General features: G+C 44.2%; 1 protein-coding gene across 9 annotated transcripts; it reads left to right on the top strand.

The window, feature by feature from the left end:
• The first annotated feature begins 421 nt into the window (after positions 1-421).
• Positions 422-19,037, top strand: HNRNPF (heterogeneous nuclear ribonucleoprotein F). 9 transcript variants are annotated; one of them, XM_060642109.3, is made up of 6 exons: positions 422-496; positions 817-884; positions 10,800-10,956; positions 11,776-11,909; positions 13,662-13,733; positions 17,121-19,037. In XM_060642109.3, exon 6 carries the CDS (start codon positions 17,172-17,174, stop codon positions 18,414-18,416), a length of 1,245 nt encoding a protein of 414 aa, XP_060498092.1. In that variant the 5' UTR covers positions 422-496; positions 817-884; positions 10,800-10,956; positions 11,776-11,909; positions 13,662-13,733; positions 17,121-17,171; the 3' UTR covers positions 18,417-19,037. The 9 variants fall into 9 exon arrangements, with proteins under 9 accessions (XP_060498092.1, XP_060498095.1, XP_060498097.1 ...); XM_060642112.3 differs by lacking the exon at positions 10,800-10,956; XM_060642114.3 differs by lacking the exon at positions 13,662-13,733.
• The last annotated feature ends 1,176 nt before the right edge of the window (positions 19,038-20,213 follow it).

Raw genomic sequence — 20,213 nt, 5'->3', positions numbered from 1 at the left:
AAGTGATAATTACGTGAGCAACCTCGGTAAACCTGTTAATCCTTCCCTAAATCCTCCAATCGGGCCGCCTTTATCCCTCTCGGTGTTCTCAGTTCCCTATTTTTTCTCTCGACAGGAAGTAACTCTCTTTTTCTTTTCTCATGCTTGTCTTCAATCCAGAAGTTCTTTGGGCTCACTGTTTGGTGGGGGTACTCTCTGAGTCAGTATCCTGGTACCTTCAGCAGCTTAATATGGCTCAACAGCCTCCCCCCCCGCCTCTAAGAAGGGCTCACGGAGATCCTGCCGCTCTCCTCCCCGCATTGCCCCCCTCCGCGGGCCCGTCCCTGCCCTGCGCCCGGCCAACCAATCCCTGGCTCCACTACGTTCGCGTCACAATGGCGCCCTCGTGGCCCCGCCTCCGGACGCCAGCCGCGGAGGCCCCGCCCCGCAGCGCTCATTGCGTCTTTCCGGCTCCGTGTTGGAAGTAGCACTGCGCCGTGTCTTCCTGGAGAAGAAGGTGGGGTTCCGTGGGGAAACCGACTGGCGGTCACGCCGGCAGCCGGAAGTGGGGCGGGGGGACGGGCTCCCGGGGCTGCTGCTCCTGGGTGCTGGGGTACAGGGTCGAGCGGGGACCGGGCAAGCCTAGAACGGCGGGGCTGCTGGAAGCGCCGCGTGCGCCCCACGGGCGGGAGTTGTGCACTCGGGCCTACAGCGCGCCAGACCCCGCCTCTCGGAGGCTCCGCCCAGGGCGCGCTGCCAGGGGTTTCCATGGTGATGGTAAACAAGCCTCAACTGCCTCCGCTACAACTGCCAAGTTCCCCGCGTTCCACCCTCTAGGTGCTCGGAGGGACGACCGTGGTGCCGGATGTGAAGAAGAGCGGGAGCGTGGAGACTCGGAGCCCGAGGTGAGGGGCGGGACGGGCGGTGGGTCTGAGGCTGAGGGGCCTCACAGCTGGGACCAACAGGGAACTGGGCCCTCTGGGGGTGGGGACAGTGGGACTGAGATTTGGGGTTGGGGGAGGTTAGGTCTGAAGTCAAGGGCTCACATGCAGGGACCGAATGGAGACTGGACACACGGGCTGGGAACGGCGGAGCTGAGAATTGGGGTCGGGGGGAGTGGGGTCAGAGGTCAAGGGCTTTACACTGGGGGAGTGGACCACGGGGCTGAGATCAAGGACTTTACACTCGAAGACTGGACAGCTGGATTGAGATTTAGGACCAGGGGAAGCAGGGCCCGCGGTGAAGAAGGGAGAAAAGGCCTTGTACGGAGGACTGCAGGGGAAGCGGAGCTTGAGCGCCCCTGCCAGGAATACCTTGAGGGCATCCGGCGACCGTGGGAGAGGGGCTTCATTTAAAAATGAAAGCAGTACTTTCACGTGGTTGAGTTGCACCGGACTGGTTGGGAGTTGACTCCTCCCCCCTCCCACGTTCCCGCTCGCTGAGCCTCCACTTTCGATCTTTGCGGCCTTTTCTTCCTCTCCGGGCGGCGTGTGTGCCCTGATCGCCGGTGTGCGTTTGTCTCCTGTCCTTGGAGGTATAGTGTTTGCATTTTGGGTGAAACTCTTTGGTTCTCGTTATCTTTGCCTGGTGGCCACATTTCAGCCGAGCGAGATTAATCGGCCATTTCTTTCTCCTTGTGCTTTATTTCTTTGTATCCTTGAATATATTTTTTGCTGATTCTTGACTGCGCCTGAGAAACTTCTGGACTCTCCCGGCGCCCGCGCTGCGCCCTCTACCTTCAGTGTACCCGCGTGGTTCATTGAAAGTGGCTCTGGGCGGCCTGGTGACGCCGAGCGAGTCGCGCGGGGACTCGACGGACCCTGGTCTTTCATAGAAACGGTTGGGAGGCCACGGGCCCCTCCCCGTTGATCTGTACCTTTAAGGGGCTCTCAGGACCCCCTCCCCCCCCCCCCCCCCCAGCTGCCTGCCAGACAAATCCCCAGGCCTGGGAGGCCCCTTTCCCCCCCAGCGCCCCACGCCGCCCTCCAGCTCCTGCAGGACCCCCGCCCGGCGTGTCTTCGGTCCCGGCCCGCCTGCCCGCGGGACTCCTTTCTCAGTAGCTTCCTTCCCCGGAGGCCCTAGGACGAAAGAACGTGCTTCCTTCTCTAGTTTTCGCAACTATTTGTGGGGGCGTCCGGGCTCTTGCCTGCCACTGCGGGCCGCGTGCGTGGCGGGAGAGGAGCCCGCGAGCCGCAGCGCGCTAAGGGGGGAACCGCCGGATGGGGGTGGGGGGTGGGGAGCGCCGAGGGGTCCGGAGCCTAGTGGAGCTGGGAGAGGTTTGAAGACTGCAAATAATACTCCTTTCAATTCAAAACAACGTCGAAATCACCTATCTTAGTGTAATTCTCACTATTACACGTTTTTAAAGGTTAACTGTTTATTTCTGAATTTCTAGTGAGAATGAAAATACCTCGGGTTCTCCGGTTAGATAAAAATATAGTAGGATATGTCAGTGAAAAGTGATGTGATGTTTTCAGTGTTAATGTCTAGAGAAGATTCGTCATTTTAAAATATGTGAGTAATTTTCTACTTTAAATAAATATTGGGAGAGTGCTGATGTTACTAATTAATATTTAAGCGAGTCCATCTTTAGTTATCTCTGGTGCCCGTATGCATTTCTGTAAATTGATTCGGCTCATTGTGTATTATGGTGTTTTTATTTTTTCTCTTTTAACATTATTTTTGTGGTATTGCTTTTTTTAAATTGACAAGTGACTGGCATTCACTTGAGTATTGTTACAAAGCTCCCTTTAAACATAAAATATTGAAGTAAAAATGTGAATTGATTTGAGTGAAAAGATTAATTAAATAAATAGGTTAGTCCTCCGATGTGGCCAAAATTGTGAAGGAGATTGTGGAGACCTATGGTGCCCATCGAGGGTAGTAAGTTCATGGAGGGGTTACAAAAACGGGAGGAGGGCTCCTCAGTCTGAGCTCTGGTTTTCAGACTCTTGTCGGAGCACATTAATTGACCCTTACTAGGTCTAGGCACAAAGCTAGGAGTTTCACCATGTTTTTAAGTCACATGCTCGTGAGTAGTCTCGTAAGGGGGGCGTATTGCTGTTCTCCCTGTTACAGATGAGAAAATGGAGGCCAAGGGGAAAATGAAGTCACTTCCCCCGGGGGGAGGGATACAGCTGGGAATTGGGACTCACGTCTGTCAGACGGGAACAGCCCTACTCGGTCAAGGACCCTGCCCCCCCAGTTTATTGCCCTGAATTGCTGTTCTTGGGGAAAACAAGAGGCTGGTCAGAGGGAGAATCAGGCCTCACCTGAGACCAGTCTGGCTTATTTTACAACTAATTCCAGATATAATAAGGGTCTTACTCATAAATATTTCAGCTTACATTTCTACGAATCTTTAAAAAATATAACTGCAATACTATTATCACACCTGAAGAAATGCTAATTCTTTGAGATCATTAAGTACCCCGTGTTCAAGTGTACCTGACTGTACAATAAATATTTTTTTACAGCTGGCTTGAATTGGAATCTAGACAAGGTCACACCTTGTATCTGGGAGATCTATCTCACTCTTTTAATTCAGAGCAGTGCTGTCCAACGGAAATACAATGCGAGCCACATGTAATTTCACATTTTTTAATAGTAAAAAGAAATTGGTGTAGTTCATTGTAATTTAGTTTAATGTAATATATATACAAAATATTTGCTCATGTAATTTTAAATTATATTTTCACTTTTTTCAAAATCCAGTGCATACGGCACCTCTCAGTTTGTACCAGCCACATTTTAAGTGTGGCAAGTAGCTTCCTTATTAGTGCAATCTGGAGGTATTTTTTTCTTCTTTGTTAAACGAATTGGGTACAGTGTCAGAGTTCCTTCCTCAGGCTTTGGCTTTTTCTGATTACATTCAATGGCGTTTGAATCTCTGACCTCTGCATTTCCTGTGAAATGGCAGTTAGGGTTCTGTTGAGATTTTCTTTTTGGAAAGACTTCACTGGAGGTGTTGTGTACTCCTGCCTGAGGCACTTCTTGGCACTCCCCCTTTGTGAAGTTAGCAGCCATTGATGGTCTTTTCCCTAGATCTTTTGTTTTGTTGATGTTTCCAAAATAGTGATAACTTAAAATATTGCTTCTCATTTATTTGCAGGAATACTTCTCTAGGGAGGTAATTTTCTTTGTTAATCATTTGATTACTGTAAGTTGTATGTTATTAATGGCAGGTTAAGTTTTTGATTCATTCCTTATGTTTATCAATATCTAACAATTTATTGAGTCTCTAGCAGGTGCCAAAGACCCTTTTTCTGGTGTCTTTATGATGTGCTTTAATCCACAGTGGCTTTTAGTCTCTTTGGTGCACAAATTATCCAATCTCTGGCCAGTGGGAGCCTTTCAAATTGGTTCCTGACTTAGGAAAGACCTCCGCGGTCTTTGATACCTTCCTTATTAAATGGGTCCACTTCCTTATTAAGTGGGTCCATTTATTCAACTGGACTTATAGTGATAGGCAGTTGGGTTGTTTCTAGCCTTTTCCTATTAGAAGTAGAACCGAGATGAATAGCCTTTGCAGGTGTCTTTGCTTTTTTTGGCCATTTAATATTTCCACAAACGGTATTTAAAAGTGCCTGCTTATCTATAGCCTTGCCAAGGTAATGCATTTTCAAAATTCTGTATTTTTTGCCAATATGGTAGGTATTTTAAATGTTATTTCATATCAGATTTTATCTTAAATGGGTAAAGTTGAGCATCTTCTCATGTTTAAGGCAATTTCTTTTTCTGTCTACTATACCTCTAGTCCATTTTCCTTTTTGGGTAGTTAGATTTTGTCTCTTTTTAGATGCTCTTTATATGTTAGGGATATTAATGCTTTGGGAAAAAATTGCAAATATCGTTCCCACTTTAGCATTGGTATTTTTGTTTAGCTTAGTATTTTTTAGCTATTCATAAGAGGTTTGGAGGTTTTTGTTTTGGGTTTTGTTTGTATTTATGTAGTTTTTCAGTATTTTCCCATATTCTGGGTTTGGGGTCATGGTTAGGAAAGTTTTCCCTACTTCCAGTTTATGGAATTCATCTATTTTCTTTCTTTTCTTTTTTCCGTGTGTAGGATATTTCTTAGCATTTCTCATAAAACGTGAAAAATTCTTAGTTAACTCATTCCCCTTCATTAATATGTCAGTGTGACAGACTGTAGGGATTGACTTTGAAATGATGAGCTACAATTGCATTCCAAGAATAAACCCAACTTGGTCATGATTATTTCTTTGTGTATTGCTGGATTTGGTTGCTGATAATTTCTTTAGGAGCTTTTTATCTGAGTTCATGAGGAAAATTAGCCTGTGAATCTTGGTAAACTAATTCTAACACTCTTGGGAATGGAAAATCAAATCAGGTTGATTGTTGATCAAAACAAAAATGCAGATGGAAACAAAGCTTTATAAGTTTAAAAAAACATCCATATGGACTTGGGCTAAGAAAAAGATCTCTTAAAATGGTACAAAAAGTGATAATGATGAATGGGTTAAAAAAGAAAAGACTAGAATGGAAAGTTCTGAATTCCCATTAAGTTTCTCAGACAGTTATGCCTCTTTTACAGAAATCCTCACCTAGTGTGAATATTAAAAATTTCTGTTGCACTCTCTCCTGCTAAGTCCATCTGCATTGCAAAGATGTTCCATTATTGACGTCTCCACAGGTCTTTGTTCTGCTTTACACAATATTTAGTTAGAATTACGCTGTCCAATAGAATATGAATGACATGTAATTTCATTTTTAATTGAGATATAATTCACATACCATACAGTTCACCTAGTACAAATGAGAGGTTTTTTAGTAAATTCACAGCATTGTAAAAACCACCATTACCTAATTCAGGAATATTTTACATTGAAACACCCTTAAGCATTCTTGGGGTACATCCTGCTTGGGCATGGTGTATAACCTTTCTTACATGTTGCTGGATTCAGTTTGTAGTATTTTGTTGAGGAATTTTGCACCTTTATTCATAACAGATATTAGTATGTAGTTACCTCTTCCTGTGAAATGTTTTGTTTGGTTTTGGTATCAGAGTGTTCAGTTTGTTAAAGGGGTGCCATAACAAAGTACTCTAGACTGGGTGTCTTAACAGAAATTTGTAGTCTTGGAGTTACAGAGTCCAGAAGTCTTGGATGAAGGCATCAGCAGGGTTGGCTCCCTCTGAGGGCCATGAGGAAATGATACATTCCGGACCTCTCTCCTTGCTTTGTTAGATAGCTGTCTTCTCTTTCTCGTGTCAGCTTGTCTGTGTCCAAATTTCCCATTGGAAGGACACCAGCCCTCATGGATTATGGCCCACTCTAATGATGAAATTTTCAGCCCATAAAGCAGGGTAATATTGGCCTTGTAGAATGAGTTGGGATGTGTTTTAATATTTTAATTTAGTATATGTATTTTGATTAACTGTTATCTAAAATATTCCAACATGTAGTCAATGTTTTAAAATTGAGCTATGTTACATTCTTGTTTTAATCTTTGCAATTCGGTGTGCGTTTTATACTTAACAGCACATCTCAATTTGTACTTGTCACATTTCAAGTGTTCAGTAGGCACATGTGGTTAACGGCTATCATATTTTTATCCTTTGTACCCAATTTGTTCTTTTTCCAAGCAGTTTTTTCTATACTTGAAACTTAAATTTAGAAGTTCTAGCAACATATGCCTAGGTTATGTCTTTTAAAAATATCTGTTGGGAACCACACAACCATGTTTATCTTAAGCCAGGAAAATCTCCTTCCATTATTTATCTGTTCTATTTGTGTCTTTCTCCTTCTGGAATCCCTATTGTTGACATGTTATTTCTTTTGTCTCGTGTTACATCTTGTGTCCTCCAAATTTCATATCTTTTTCCCTTTGTTTCTGTTTTTTTCTCTTTGAGATATTTCTTGCACTTATTTTTCAGGCCACTATCCATGCTTTCAGTTTATTACGAACTTTATAAACTCAAAATTTGATTGTTAGTACTAAAAAGTGTTGTATTCTGTAACTGAGTATCTGAAAGTGCTCTTTTTTTTTCTGTTAAAAAATGTATGGTTTTGTTCAGCACTTCTCATTCCCTGATAACTGTTTTAAGCTGTTGTCTAAATGCATGGTATCCTCTCCGGGTGCTTGAGTCACTCTCATGTGCATTGTCCATTCCTTTCCTCTTGGTTCTGTTCTCCACTCTCCCAGGGCAGTGTGCTCTGGTCCCCTGAGCAGCAAACATTGAGCACGAGCTGCTACGGCATTCTCCCCTCCTGGCAGCTGCCTGGGACCTGACAAGGTGTCAGCTCTCCACAGCGCCCCAGGAGGAAGCTCTAGGCCCCTTAAGGGACAGTTGGCACATACTGCAGCCATGGCTCCGGGAGACTATGAGTGTAACCCCCACAAGCCTTCCTGAATGTCGGCTTTAAATGGTCACCCACCCAGGGAGGGGCTGCTTACTCCGGGGGAGAGAGCTACAGGCGGGTTGGTAGGGGAGGTGGTTCGGAATTGGTCTTAGCAGTTGTATTTTAACAGGTCCCCCTCCCCCTCCCCCTTATATTTCTTAGCTAGGCTAAAATCATATTTCCTACTGTGGATGGGGGAGCACTGCCAATTAATAGAGATGATGAATCCCTCACTTGAGAACAGATTTTACCTTTAGCAGTGGAAGTCAAATAGCAGTGGGTTTTTTTGTTTTTTTAGGAAAACTTCACCTGATACATTTTTTTTCCTCTCATAATTTGGATTTCATCTTTGGATCCCATCTGTGGAATGCAGTCAATAATATCCTAGAGCAAGAGTTGCTAGTTCTATGTTGGATAAAAATTTGTCCCTTATGTTAAATTTTAATACAAGTGATAGAATTTACCTAACATTGTATTATACTGTTTTTGCTTTTTAGTTAACACAGATTTTGCAAAATGAACACTGAGGGAAACAGTGAAATATCACCCCAGACTTAGCTACAGTACATAAACTAAAGGGTTTAATAGTTAAAAGATAATGGAAAACAGCTTTCCTGTTTCTTACGGCTCATCTATATCCCGTTTTTGTGGATAAAAATATAGTAATAGCAATAAACATTTAGAACGTTAAATTATTTAGTGATCCATCTACAGCTTCTCTTTAATAGCTCTGAGATAGCTTTGTGTATTGAACTTGGTTTGTTGTACAAATTAGGGTCAGAATTCTCACACTTGAGAAGCATGAGCCTCTTGAAAATTTTGGTACAACTGTGTGGGGGTGTGCTTTCTTGAAGCAGCTTATTCAGACCTAGGTCATATTCTCAAGAGAGTGACAGAAGTGTTTAAGAGCCACTGACTTTATACAATTGCTAGGTTAGAAGAGATTTGGTTTGTAATGTAATTTCCAGTGGAACAGGAATACTATCCATATAAAGAATTTGAACAAGCATTCAGGGAGGAATAAGCAGGGTGATGTTCAAAGGAGCAAAAAATACGATTTTCTAAATTCTGCTTTTGAACCTTACATATTTACCAGGGGGAAAGAGTTTCACATCCCACCACCCCCCGGCCTCACGCTTCTGGTTTGTTTAAATGTCACTTCCTCAGGTCCCCAGTGTAAATTAATCCCCATTTTCTAGTTTTGGGCCATTCAGATTTTGTCATCATACATTTATTTCTTTACTGATTTCCTAGTCCACTGTTCTGTGGACCTAGCACAGCACCTGCATTTTGTAAGTGCACAATATTTCTGGGTTAATGACTCCCAATTTGGTAAATTCTATCTACTGCGCATCACTCAAATCCTTTCACAATTGCTTCATTTCTATCACAATGTTTTTATTGCAGGGTACCATTAGTTTTTCCTAAACTTGTGTCATTGCCTCCCGTCTCTATGCATCTGTTCCCACCGTTAGTTTTCCAGATAACAGCTAGACTGTTTTGTTGAAAAGCAAAAACTCAAATTTACACCACATTCCATTTTGAAACTATTAAGTGACTTCTCATTGGCCTTAGACTAAAGTACAAAATACCAAACCAGGCTTTCAAAGCTGTGTGGAGGATCTTCCTCTTTTCATTGGTCTCAGATCTTCTCTGCTTTCCTCTTTCATTGGTCTCAGCACAACATGCTCCCGTGTCTTCGGTACTTGTTGTTCCTTCACCAGGCAGGAACCATATCATGGCTGATAAATTATTAACAGCCACCTCCCCTGTATCACCAACCAGTTAAGCCAAGAAGGCATATGTAAAACTACTTAACCGCAAGAAATATATTCAAATAAGTGAGAAAATGCACACCAGTCATATAGATTACCAAGAATATATTTTGAGGAGGTTTTTAAGATGTGAAATTAAGGGGTGCCTGAGTTAAGCATCCAACTCTTGACTCGGGTCATAATCTCACGGTTTGGGAGTTCAAGCCAGTGTCAGGCTCTGAGGCTCAGCACTGACAATAAGGAGCCTGCTTGGGATTCTCTCTCTGGCTCCCTTTCTCTGCCCCTCCTTTGCTCATACTCTATCAAAATAAACTTAAAAAAGTGAAATAAATGCTTACAAAGCAGTCAGGGTACCTCAGTTCTGTAGAGATACTTTTCCAAAAACAAGCCAATTTTGTGGTTCATTCTTCAAAATACTGTTTTGCTTCTCGAGTTCAGTTTTTAGTGCCTGTGTCTTTCCATGGGAGGCTGGATTTTTAATCATATCATCCACCCAGCTTCAACAACTACCAGTCAAGGACAGTTTTTCTTTACATCCCCCACCTAATAATTTTTAAGCAAATTCCAGCAAACATACTATTTCATCTCCCAATAGTTCCAAGTGAATCTCTAGAAATGTATTTTTTAAACATAACTATAATTCTGTATCTAAAAGAAGTAAATGTAATACTTTAATACCTTAAAGTTTTTAGTCAGTGTCCAGAAATGTCTTAAATGTTTATCAATTTGTTTGACTCAAAATCCAAATATGCCCCGTGTACTGTGCATTTGGTACTTGGTCTTTCCCCCCGTGTACTTGGTCTTTTCCCTTGGAGCTGTTTTCTAATGGACTGAACTCATCTGTGCTTGTAGAATTTCCCCCAGTCTGGCTTTGCATACTCACACCTAGTAGGTTCCTCTTACCTATAAATCATATTTATTTCATAGTTATTTCTAGTAAGTAGATTCATAGTTTTTTCTTTTCTTAAATAATTTCATTACTAAAGGTGTTTAACATAGGAAAGTAGAGACAAAAATGTAATGAAACTCCATGTACCCATCACCCAGTTTCAGTAATTAAATCATGGCCCCTGTTGGTTTCATCTGTAATCCCACTCAGATTTAGAAACATTCTAGGTATCAAATATATCTCTTAAGTAATGACTCCAGAAATAAAATTGCAGCACCATAATTCACAACTAAAATTTTTAAATTCTTTGAAATAATTCAGTCACTGTTCACACTGCAGTTGCTTTAGTAATTATTTTCAAGATCGTATGAATTCGGATTCAGGGCTTCATGAAATGTAGTTCTTTTTCGTGTATTAAGAATTGCGAGTCTTAAAAATCTTTTAAATTGATGCAAAATATTTATAGGCGTTCATGGCCAAATATGTAAAACAAGACTATAAAGAGGTAAAGAAGTTCTACCTTTTGTCCATTAGTTTCCATTCTAAATTCTTTCAAAGAGGTTTGTTGTATTTTCCCTCTTTTTTTGTGTGTGTGTGTGTGTGTGTGTTTACGGTTTCTCCTTCCACCTAAACCGTGCCGATCTACTCCTCTCCTGCGCTGTACTCTGGACTTTTCCCCATCTTGGCACCTTTCCTGAAAACTCACTCAGAACGGTCTTCCTCGTTGCTTTTCTTCCCTCCTTCCTCCCACTTCCTGCCTGGGCCGACCGCGCGGGCCGCGGGCCGCACCTGCAGGACGCGTTTCCATTGGTGACATCTTGGCGGGCCCATCGGTGGCACTTCCTCCTTTACACCCCGTGACCCACGTCCGGCCCGCCGCCCTCAGTCACGCGGCCTCTGCCTCCGGGACGCAGCCCCGCGCGCCGGCCTTCCGGACTCCGGACCCGTCGTGGTGAGCCGCCGCGAGCGGACGACCCCCACCCACCCGCTCATCCCGCCTCACCCAGCCCCCAGTACACCCCCACCGCCCCCCGCGAGTCCCGGGAACTCATTTTCCCCTCCTCCGCAACTCCCCACCCCCACCCTGCCTGCTCCAGGAACTCTTTCTTCCCCCTCGCCCCAGGAACTCTTCTCCCCCCCGCGTCCCTTCTGCCCCAGGAAGTCCCCCCGACCCGACTCAGGAGCTCCGCCCCCCACGGGTCCAGGGAAACTCTTTCCTGGCCGCCCCAGAAAGCACCCCCCTCCCAGGCCCCGACTCGGGAGCTCCGCCCCCTCCCCCCGCGGCTCCGGGAAGCCGGGACGGAGAACGCTGGCCCCACCTCACTCCCTCCTCGGCGGCCTAGAAGTTCCCACTCCCGCCTCCGTAAGCTTCCCCCCCCTTCTCTCCTCCCACCACCAGGCCCGGGAAGCCTTCGCCTCTTGACCTCTTTCCCCCTCCCCCCTCCCGCTCGGCCCGTGAAGCCTCCTCCCCCTCCCCCGCTTCCCTCCTCCCTCGGCTCGTCCCGCCCCCGCCCCGGAAGCTCCCGCTGATCCCGCCCAGGCCCCGCGACGGGGCGCTCCGGGGTCCCGCCTTCCTGTGGGGCTGAGCCGAGCGTAGGTTGTCGGATCCGCCAGGTAGACGACCAGTGAGCCCCCGCTCTGCACTTCGTCTGCGTACCCCCGCCCCAGGAGCTCAGCGCCTGAGACCGCAGCTGTGCTTCCCGCCGAAATCGCTCAGACGCGCCCCTGGCGGCCCGCGGCTGCAAGCTTAAGAGCGCAGTTTCAATTTCAGGTTAATAACAAAAGGAGACGCACCTGGACTTTCTCGGAGCCTTCTGCGTTTTTAAGCGTCGGGTGGAATTAGGGGTCCTTTGGCTGTAAACCGCGCTTGTTTGAAAATAGAAATCAGTCCTGCACCTCCCAGCGGTAAGTCTTAGAGCAAAAATGTCAACTGCGTAATCCTGAGGCAGCGTCTCTTGCTCACTGTGGTTTTAAGAGTAGAACTGTTTGAGTAATTAAGATACTCAGGACAACCTTGCTCTAGTGTGCCACCAGCTGTAGGTTAATATTTATTTACAAATAAGGGTGAAATTGCTCCTTAGGTCCTACTGCAACACAGACGTAAATAAAAGGTTGAAGCCACGGTCCCTCTGAATACCCACCCCTTCCTGAACAGAGGATGGGGGTTTAAGCCGGCCTGTGTACTCCGTAGATAAACCTAATCAGTCATGGCACTCGGAGGCCCGCCCTGTTTATCTTGATTGGATCTACCTGAATCCGAACTAAATCCCGTCTAACCAGTACAGTGAAGGAGAGCACATTCTGGAGAGCCTCCCAGGAGCCTTAGGAGTCTGTTATAAATGCAGAATCTTGCCCTATCCCACGTACGTTGTTTCAGAATCTCACATTTTAACAACATCCTGTACAGTACAGATAATTTGAATCTCCAGTTGCGGGACCTAAGAGCAGTGTATTTTCACACTCCAGCGATTACAACGTGTGCTCGTGTGAGACCCGTGCTCTCTATCAGTGCTTCAACGTGTGTGTTCGCGGGCATGCGCACCCCATTTCAGTCTTGTGAAAATTGGCCTCAGTGTGTCTGGCCGCTCCTATGCGTGCATGTACAAGGAGGGTCCCCACGATGTTGGTCTGTAGACCACAGTGGAAGGAACCAGGAGCTGGGGTAAACCATATAAAAGAAGGGATTCAGGTCATTTAAGATGCCTGAGTTCTACCTTTCAGATTCCACTGGGGGCTAGCAGGAGGGACGGTTGAAGCTTTTTGAAAACCATCTTCCAGAGAATTTGAAATTAAATACCTTAACTTTTATACAGGTTCCCCCAACACTTCCGGGATAGTAGCTTATGTAATAATCACAGGAGGCTATAAAGACAAGTTTATCTTTAACACCAGGCACTTAGGCGAAATTAACTTGACTTTCCCGGTTTTACCTTTCCCAAACTAAGAATGTAGTTTAGTTCTCCAATGTACTCCTGAACTTCATATATCCTGATCCTTTGGGACACCTTCATCACTTGGCTGTGGGTGATGGTAGTAACGTTTTTCCTACTGAAAAGCATATTTCAACGTATACTTACATTCTTGTCAGTTAATTAAAATATGAACATCAGAGCAAATACAGGTCGCAAGAAATGAAGTTTATCAAACAAAACTGGGAAGGAAAGACTTGGGTATCTCCACCCTGACCCTCAGGGAGTCTTATAAATTGTAAATTCTGTTGAATAGTTTCTGGCAAGCAGACTGGCGCTCCTCCCGGCAGCTTCTGGAGTCTCTCACCTCCTGCCCCTTGAGGTCCCTACCCAGAACTGTTCCGGCCTTGTTCCACCCCCTCCCTGAAGAAGCCCTTCCCACCCTTAGTATTTAGATATCCTCACAGAGCTTAGAGTTTTCTAAGTCTCATCTAGGCTAGTGAGTGTTTTCTTGCTGTTATCCTTTGTATTACCATATGAAAAGGTAAACCTTTTAAATGCTATGGGGGCTGTCCTGGGTGTGTGCTTTAATTATGGAAGCTTCATGGCTTTAAAAGAATTGCTGCCCCAACTTGCCCTTCCCTGGAGAAAGGGAGCTGGAGCCCATCCTAGCCCCGGCACCACCATCCCTGTTTGCTCTGGTGAGTGCTGGGCCACTGAGGCAGACGGCCATATCGCTCTTTTTTAGGACAATTCGTTACCTACCAGGAGTGTCTCCGACTGTGGGCATCCCCTCCCCCCCCCCGGGTTGTTCTTAAAGGTGAGCTCTTTTAAGAAAAGTAATTTCGGTTTACGTTTGGTATATTTAAGTAGGTATATTTAAGTAGGAGATTTTTAAAGCATGAAGTAGAAGTTTTATCATTAGCTTTAAATCTAACAGCAGAAATCTATAGCACTCTTACTGAGTTTTAGTTAATGTCTTGAGCACTGTAAAACTCTACAAGGAATCCAAATGTAGAAGATTCTAAGGGCAAAGTGAGGATATTGAATTATGTTTGCATCTAAAATTAGGTTTGAGTTTCATTGAAAGAATACGGAATTACGTGTCATAGGATTGCTTGCAAGAAGTGGAACAGAAAAATAATTCCAGAGTATAAATAAACTTTTGTAGACGTGTGTTTGAGAAAAGAATGCTCTTCTCCTTGCCTTCAGAGAAGTCACTTTGTTTTTGAAACTTTGTTTTCTGAAGTAAAACACTTCTAATCTGTAATGTATTGTTAGGTATTTTAAGTAATTCTCATATGAAATGTTTGTGTTGGCTTATGCTTCCTGCATGTCTTTCAGCCTAGACTGCCATATTGTGGAGGGAGGTGTTGACCTCACATGGCCATCAGTTAATCTCTTGCTAATCTTGGGCCTGCTCTGTTGGGGGTGGGGCCACAGTGACCAATGGAACCGACACAGCCTGTCCCTGGTAGGCTTTCCAAGCAGTTTTGAAGACACATTTTGAACAAATCAGAGCAAGAATGTTATGGGAGTGTAGAACCATGAGACTTAATTCAAAGGGGAAGATCTTGTGGAAAGGTAGTACGTTTGAGCTGAGACCTTAAGGATTAGTAGGATTTGACTAGACAGAAGGTTGGGTGGAGTGTATTTGGAGAGAGAATTAATTATCACGTGTGTCAAATGCAAGGGAGCAGAAAGCCTGGCACATTCCAGGCATAGGAAAATGGATAAAGGAGGGTTTTTGTTTTTTTGTTTCTTTGTGTTTTTTTTTTTTGTAAATAGGAGTGATGTAAGCTAGATAATTGTGTTTGTTGCAGGCCAAAGTTGCAAGGTCTAAGCGACCCGTTAGCACTGTGGTTTGTGTTCCACTGCCGGTGGGAAGCCACTGAGAACTTGGAACAGGAGAATGACATAAAGCCAGTTTTAGGAGAACACTTGAGCTGCAGATTGGGTTGCAGTAAGGGCTAGCCATTACACTTGGAGAAGTTTAAGAACCAGGTAAGAGTATCCTGGCATGGGCTGTTGGTACTGGAATTTAGAAATGAGGAAGTAGAAATGAATATGAGGGCAATGCAGAAAGAAAAAGTTTGACAGTTGAAATCACAAAGGAAGGAATTATTGAGTCCTTACTGTGTCGAGAAATGGCTAGGGACTGCGTATAGAATTGTGAGAAACTTATTATTTGTTGAATTTGAGTTCCTGAATAGGATTTGGGAATGTGGGTTAGGGTGGTGAATGGGATCATTCCAGAGAGAATGAAGTCATTGGATTTGAATTCATTGGGTGAAGTTGTCCAAGGATTATTTCACTTTCTTTGTAGAACCTCGGGATGGCAGGTAAAGCTATTTATACCGGCAGCCAGAGTGCTATAGAAGAGTGTCAGAGAAAAAGGCTGCTTTCATTTGTGGTGTATAGGGGCTGTGGATTAGTTTTGTATACCAGTCTGGGCCTCAGGAAGCTTAAGGCTGGGGACTTGAGTGTCTTTGGCCCAGAGCTAGTTGATCTTGATCTTGTGAGGCTGCCTAGAAAAGGACTCACCCAAGTCCAGTGATATCCCTGCAGTTGAATGTTGAGGAAGGACTCCCTGGAAGAAGCTGGGAGAACCTATTTAGGGAATTAATAGGAAAACCAGGAGATGGTTACATCATAAGAGCCAGAGGGAGAAAGGATTTCCCAAGGGAGTTGCTTAAATCCTGCTGCTGGAACAAGTAATATGAAGACAAAAAAAAACCTCTTTTCTTCCCAGTGGAGTGAAAGGTTTTGCCCTTCTAATGGTAAGGAGTAGAGGTGACAGTAGAGGCCTGCCGTCTGAGATTTTACTGAGAGGATCAGTAAATCAGCAAGTAGCTGGAGGCAAAGTTGGTGTTAGGGAAGGTATATTATGGCGTTGGTATAAATTGGCATGTAATTGGTATAAATGCGCATGCTGTGTTCAGTGAAGAGACCATGAAGATCAAGAATTTCTCCGGGGTGAGTGGAGTTGGGACCAGAGCAGGACTGTGATCCTGCTAATGATGTCAGCTAATAGGAGAAGCAACTTCTTGTTTATAAATTTTTAGACTTTGTGGCAGTTTCTTCACATCGTCCCCATTCTTTGAACTAGATGATCACCCAAAGATGAGGGAAGATTAGGTGAGGTTGCTACAGGTTACTCAGGGCTTTGGGAGATTGGGGTTGGTGGTAGAACTTAGGCAGTATTGAGGGCCCATTTTAAGGTTGGTGACCCTGATTCTACAGTAGTCATTCCCAACTGGGAGCCGTTTTACCCCCAGGGAACATCTGGGAATGTCTGGAGACATTTGGGGTTGTCACAACTGGAGAGGGGTGCCTTTGGCAGCTAGTGGGTAGAGGCCAGGGATGCTGCCTGACACCCTACAGTGCACAGGCCTGTTCCCCACAACAAGGAACTGTGTGGGCCAAAATGTGTGCCACTAGCCACTCAGTACAACCATGAAACAGATAGTTAATCTTCCTGGGCTGTTTTACTGGGCACAAACGATAAAGGAGAAAGAGCATATGAATTCCATTTGTTGTAGGGGGAAGGACTGAAATCATTACAAAATTATCCTTTCTCACGTTAGCAGTTTTAAAAATAAGTGCTGCATAGAGTGATTTTGTCAAATATTTAAATTACTATAAATCATAACGATTCAAAATGGTAATTTGTCAGTAATTGTTTTTCCTTTATACTAGTGCAGTTGAACCTTTCGTATGTTACAAATTTGCTCTGCCTTTTTTCTAATAACCAGAAAATGCCCTTGCTCTAACCTGACCGGTACTAATTCCTCTATGATCATGGCACTTACCCTCTTGCCTTTTATTTTAGCAATGTAATCTCATGTTTTCCTCCAGTTCTGAAAAGTTCTCTTTTTCTAGATATTGGCTTATTTCATTCTTTTGTCTTCTCTTCTAGAACTTAAAATAATTGACCGTTAGAAGTGATAGGTTTTGGCTTCAAAGCTTCCATATTGCTATTTTGTTTTTCTAAGTCTCCTAATTCTTTTTCTGCCTGAATAATATGTACATTTGTGGGGGGGAGACCTTGGATTGAATCTCAGCTCAAATGTATTTTGTATATTTTCTTAACATTTAATTTTGCTTCTCTTTTTTCGTCTGCAAAATCAGAAAAACAACATTTACTGCATATTCTTGTACATAATAAATGAAAAATTATGTAAAGTAGTTTTTGCTTTCTTTTCAGCCACAAAAAGCTGCACCCAAGCTTGTTTGACGTCAGTCCTCTCAAGTGTCCATGATGCTGGGCCCCGAGGGAGGTGAAGGCTTTGTGGTCAAGCTCCGTGGCCTGCCCTGGTCCTGCTCTGTTGAGGATGTGCAGAATTTCCTTTCTGACTGCACAATACATGATGGGGCTGCAGGCGTTCATTTCATCTACACTAGAGAAGGCAGGCAGAGTGGTGAGGCTTTTGTTGAACTTGAATCAGAAGATGATGTAAAAATGGCCCTTAAAAAAGACAGGGAAAGCATGGGACACCGGTACATTGAGGTGTTCAAGTCCCACAGAACCGAGATGGATTGGGTATTGAAGCACAGTGGTCCAAACAGTGCCGACACCGCCAATGATGGCTTCGTGCGGCTTCGAGGACTCCCATTTGGATGCACCAAGGAAGAAATTGTTCAGTTCTTCTCAGGGTTGGAAATTGTGCCAAACGGGATCACATTGCCGGTGGACCCCGAGGGCAAGATTACAGGGGAAGCCTTTGTGCAGTTTGCCTCACAGGAGTTAGCGGAGAAGGCCCTAGGGAAGCACAAGGAGAGAATAGGGCACAGGTATATTGAAGTGTTCAAGAGCAGTCAGGAAGAAGTTAGGTCATACTCGGATCCCCCTCTGAAGTTCATGTCTGTACAGCGGCCAGGGCCCTATGACCGCCCTGGCACGGCCAGGAGGTATATTGGCATTGTCAAGCAAGCAGGCCTGGAGAGGATGAGGTCTGGTGCTTATAGTGCAGGCTATGGGGGCTATGAGGAGTACAGCGGCCTCAGCGATGGCTACGGCTTCACCACTGATCTGTTTGGGAGAGACCTCAGTTACTGTCTCTCAGGCATGTATGACCACAGATACGGAGACGGCGAGTTCACTGTCCAGAGTACCACTGGACACTGTGTCCACATGAGAGGGCTACCATACAAAGCCACAGAGAACGACATTTACAACTTCTTCTCTCCACTCAACCCTGTGAGAGTCCATATTGAGATTGGCCCTGATGGAAGAGTGACGGGCGAAGCCGATGTTGAGTTTGCCACTCACGAAGAAGCTGTGGCAGCAATGTCCAAAGACCGGGCCAACATGCAACACAGATACATAGAACTTTTCCTGAATTCCACAACTGGGGCCAGCAATGGGGCGTACAGCAGCCAGATGATGCAAGGCATGGGGGTGTCGGCCCAGTCCACTTACAGTGGCCTCGAGAGCCAGTCTGTGAGTGGCTGTTATGGGGCTGGCTATGGAGGCCAGAACAGCATGGGTGGATATGACTAGTTTTGTAGGAGCATTTGAGTTATTGCAATCAAATTTTCACAGGCAGCCAACAAGCAGTGAAAAGCAATTATTACTCTAGAGGAAGCTGTGGGACCCATTTTGCACCATGAGTTTGTGAAATCTGGATTAAAAAATTACCTCTTCAGTGTTTTCTCATGCAAACTTTCTTCTAGCATGTGATATTGAGTAAACTAAAACTATTTTCAGCTTTTCTCAATTAACATTTTGGTAGTGTACTTCAGAGTGATGTTATCTGAGTTAAAGTAGTTTTGAGTACATTAAATGGATCTTTTACACCACATCACCGTGAACACATTGGGGAGACGTACTTTTTTGGAAAACTCAAGGTGCTAGATCCCTAATTCAAAGAGGAACATTTCTCATGTTTGTTCATTCTAGTTTATTTTCATTTAAAATCTTTTAGGTTAAGTTTAAGCTTTTAAAAATAAGTTAGTTTTGAAAATTGAGACACATTACTAATACTGTAGGAATTGGTGAGGCCTTGACTTAAAACTTTCTTTGTACTGTGATTTCCTTTTGGGTGTATTTTGCTAAGTGAAACTTGTTAAATTTTTTTGTTAACTAAATTTTTTTCTTAAAATAAAGATTTTTCCACAATGACTGGCACCGACTATATACTCACCAAAAAGTAGCAAAATGGGTGGTTGAAGAGAAGAACTTGCTTTAATGCTGCTGTATTTCAGTGTGAATTTCAAAATAATTTAGCACATGAAATCTAAGATTTCCCTCTATTCGTATACCACGGTTAAATTAAAAGTTTGGTTTTTAAAATGTTAAATATGAGTGGTGGAAATGGTGACTGGAAACGCATCCCAGAGTAGTATTAAAATAGAAGCACACAGTCCCAGCCTCCCGTGAGACTAGAGTGCTGTTCTTGATCAGTTATTTGTTATGTCCTGCTCTTCCCTTATTTTATGCTGGAGTCCTGTTCATTTCTCATAGCGGCCCTTCATTTTGGGTGCCATACACTGGCAGTTATTAACCACAGTTTTGTTGTTTTTTTTTTTTTAAATATAAAATGTGCTATTTTTTTTTCATACTAGCTCAAACACTCCCAGGTTAGCAATTACGGGTTATTGCAGACTTCACATAAGCTTGGGACAGATCTGTTTCCAAATTAGAAAATCGCCTTCCACCTAGCAAGTAGAGAACCATGTCCAAATTCCAGGCAGCTCTGCACACAGCTTACTGCCTGCCATCACTTTTAATTTGACATAAACTAAGGCCATCAAGACTTTAAGATGTGAATGGAGTTTATTTAAAACAATTTTTTGATGGCCACTTACTGATTTTGCAAACTTTGTCCCCCCACTTGTAGCCCAGATATCCTAACTTCACCAGTTCTGGGGTCTTCATCTGGTATCATTTCAAAGGGACAAGCTTCATTTATAGACAAAATATTGATTAAGCCCTGAAGATTTTGCTAAATAAGCATTTATGTAAACTAGAATCTTACCCCAGCCTCTCTCATCGTCCTATGGCCTCATAGCCCTACCTTACCTGCCTTTCTTCCCACTGGTGTTCTGCAGATTCAGATAGTTTTAGATAGGGCAGCAGCAATACCCAGCAATACCCAGGAATGCCAGAGGTTCCGGGATGCAGGCTTAACTAGGAAGGTCCGCTCTGATGAGTAGGTAACGTGAGATTCTGGGGAGGCAGGGCTCATGCACCTGGTGTGAGCCATGTTCACAGGGTCTCTACCCATCCCATGGGTCTACCATTCTCCCAAGTCTCCAGCAATAGTGCATAGGGATGCTAAGGCCCTGGGTGGTCAAG

Source organism: Panthera onca, chromosome D2 (genome assembly GCF_046562875.1).
Source record: "Panthera onca isolate mPanOnc1 chromosome D2, mPanOnc1 haplotype 2, whole genome shotgun sequence".
Taxonomy (NCBI): Eukaryota; Metazoa; Chordata; class Mammalia; order Carnivora; family Felidae; genus Panthera; species Panthera onca.
This window is presented reverse-complemented; position numbering and strand designations above follow the sequence as displayed.

Coding starts and splice junctions, on each gene's coding strand:
- HNRNPF (XM_060642117.3), top strand. CDS start 17,172: ATGATGCTGGGCCCCGAGGGAGGTGAAGGCTTTGTGGTCAAGCTCCGT.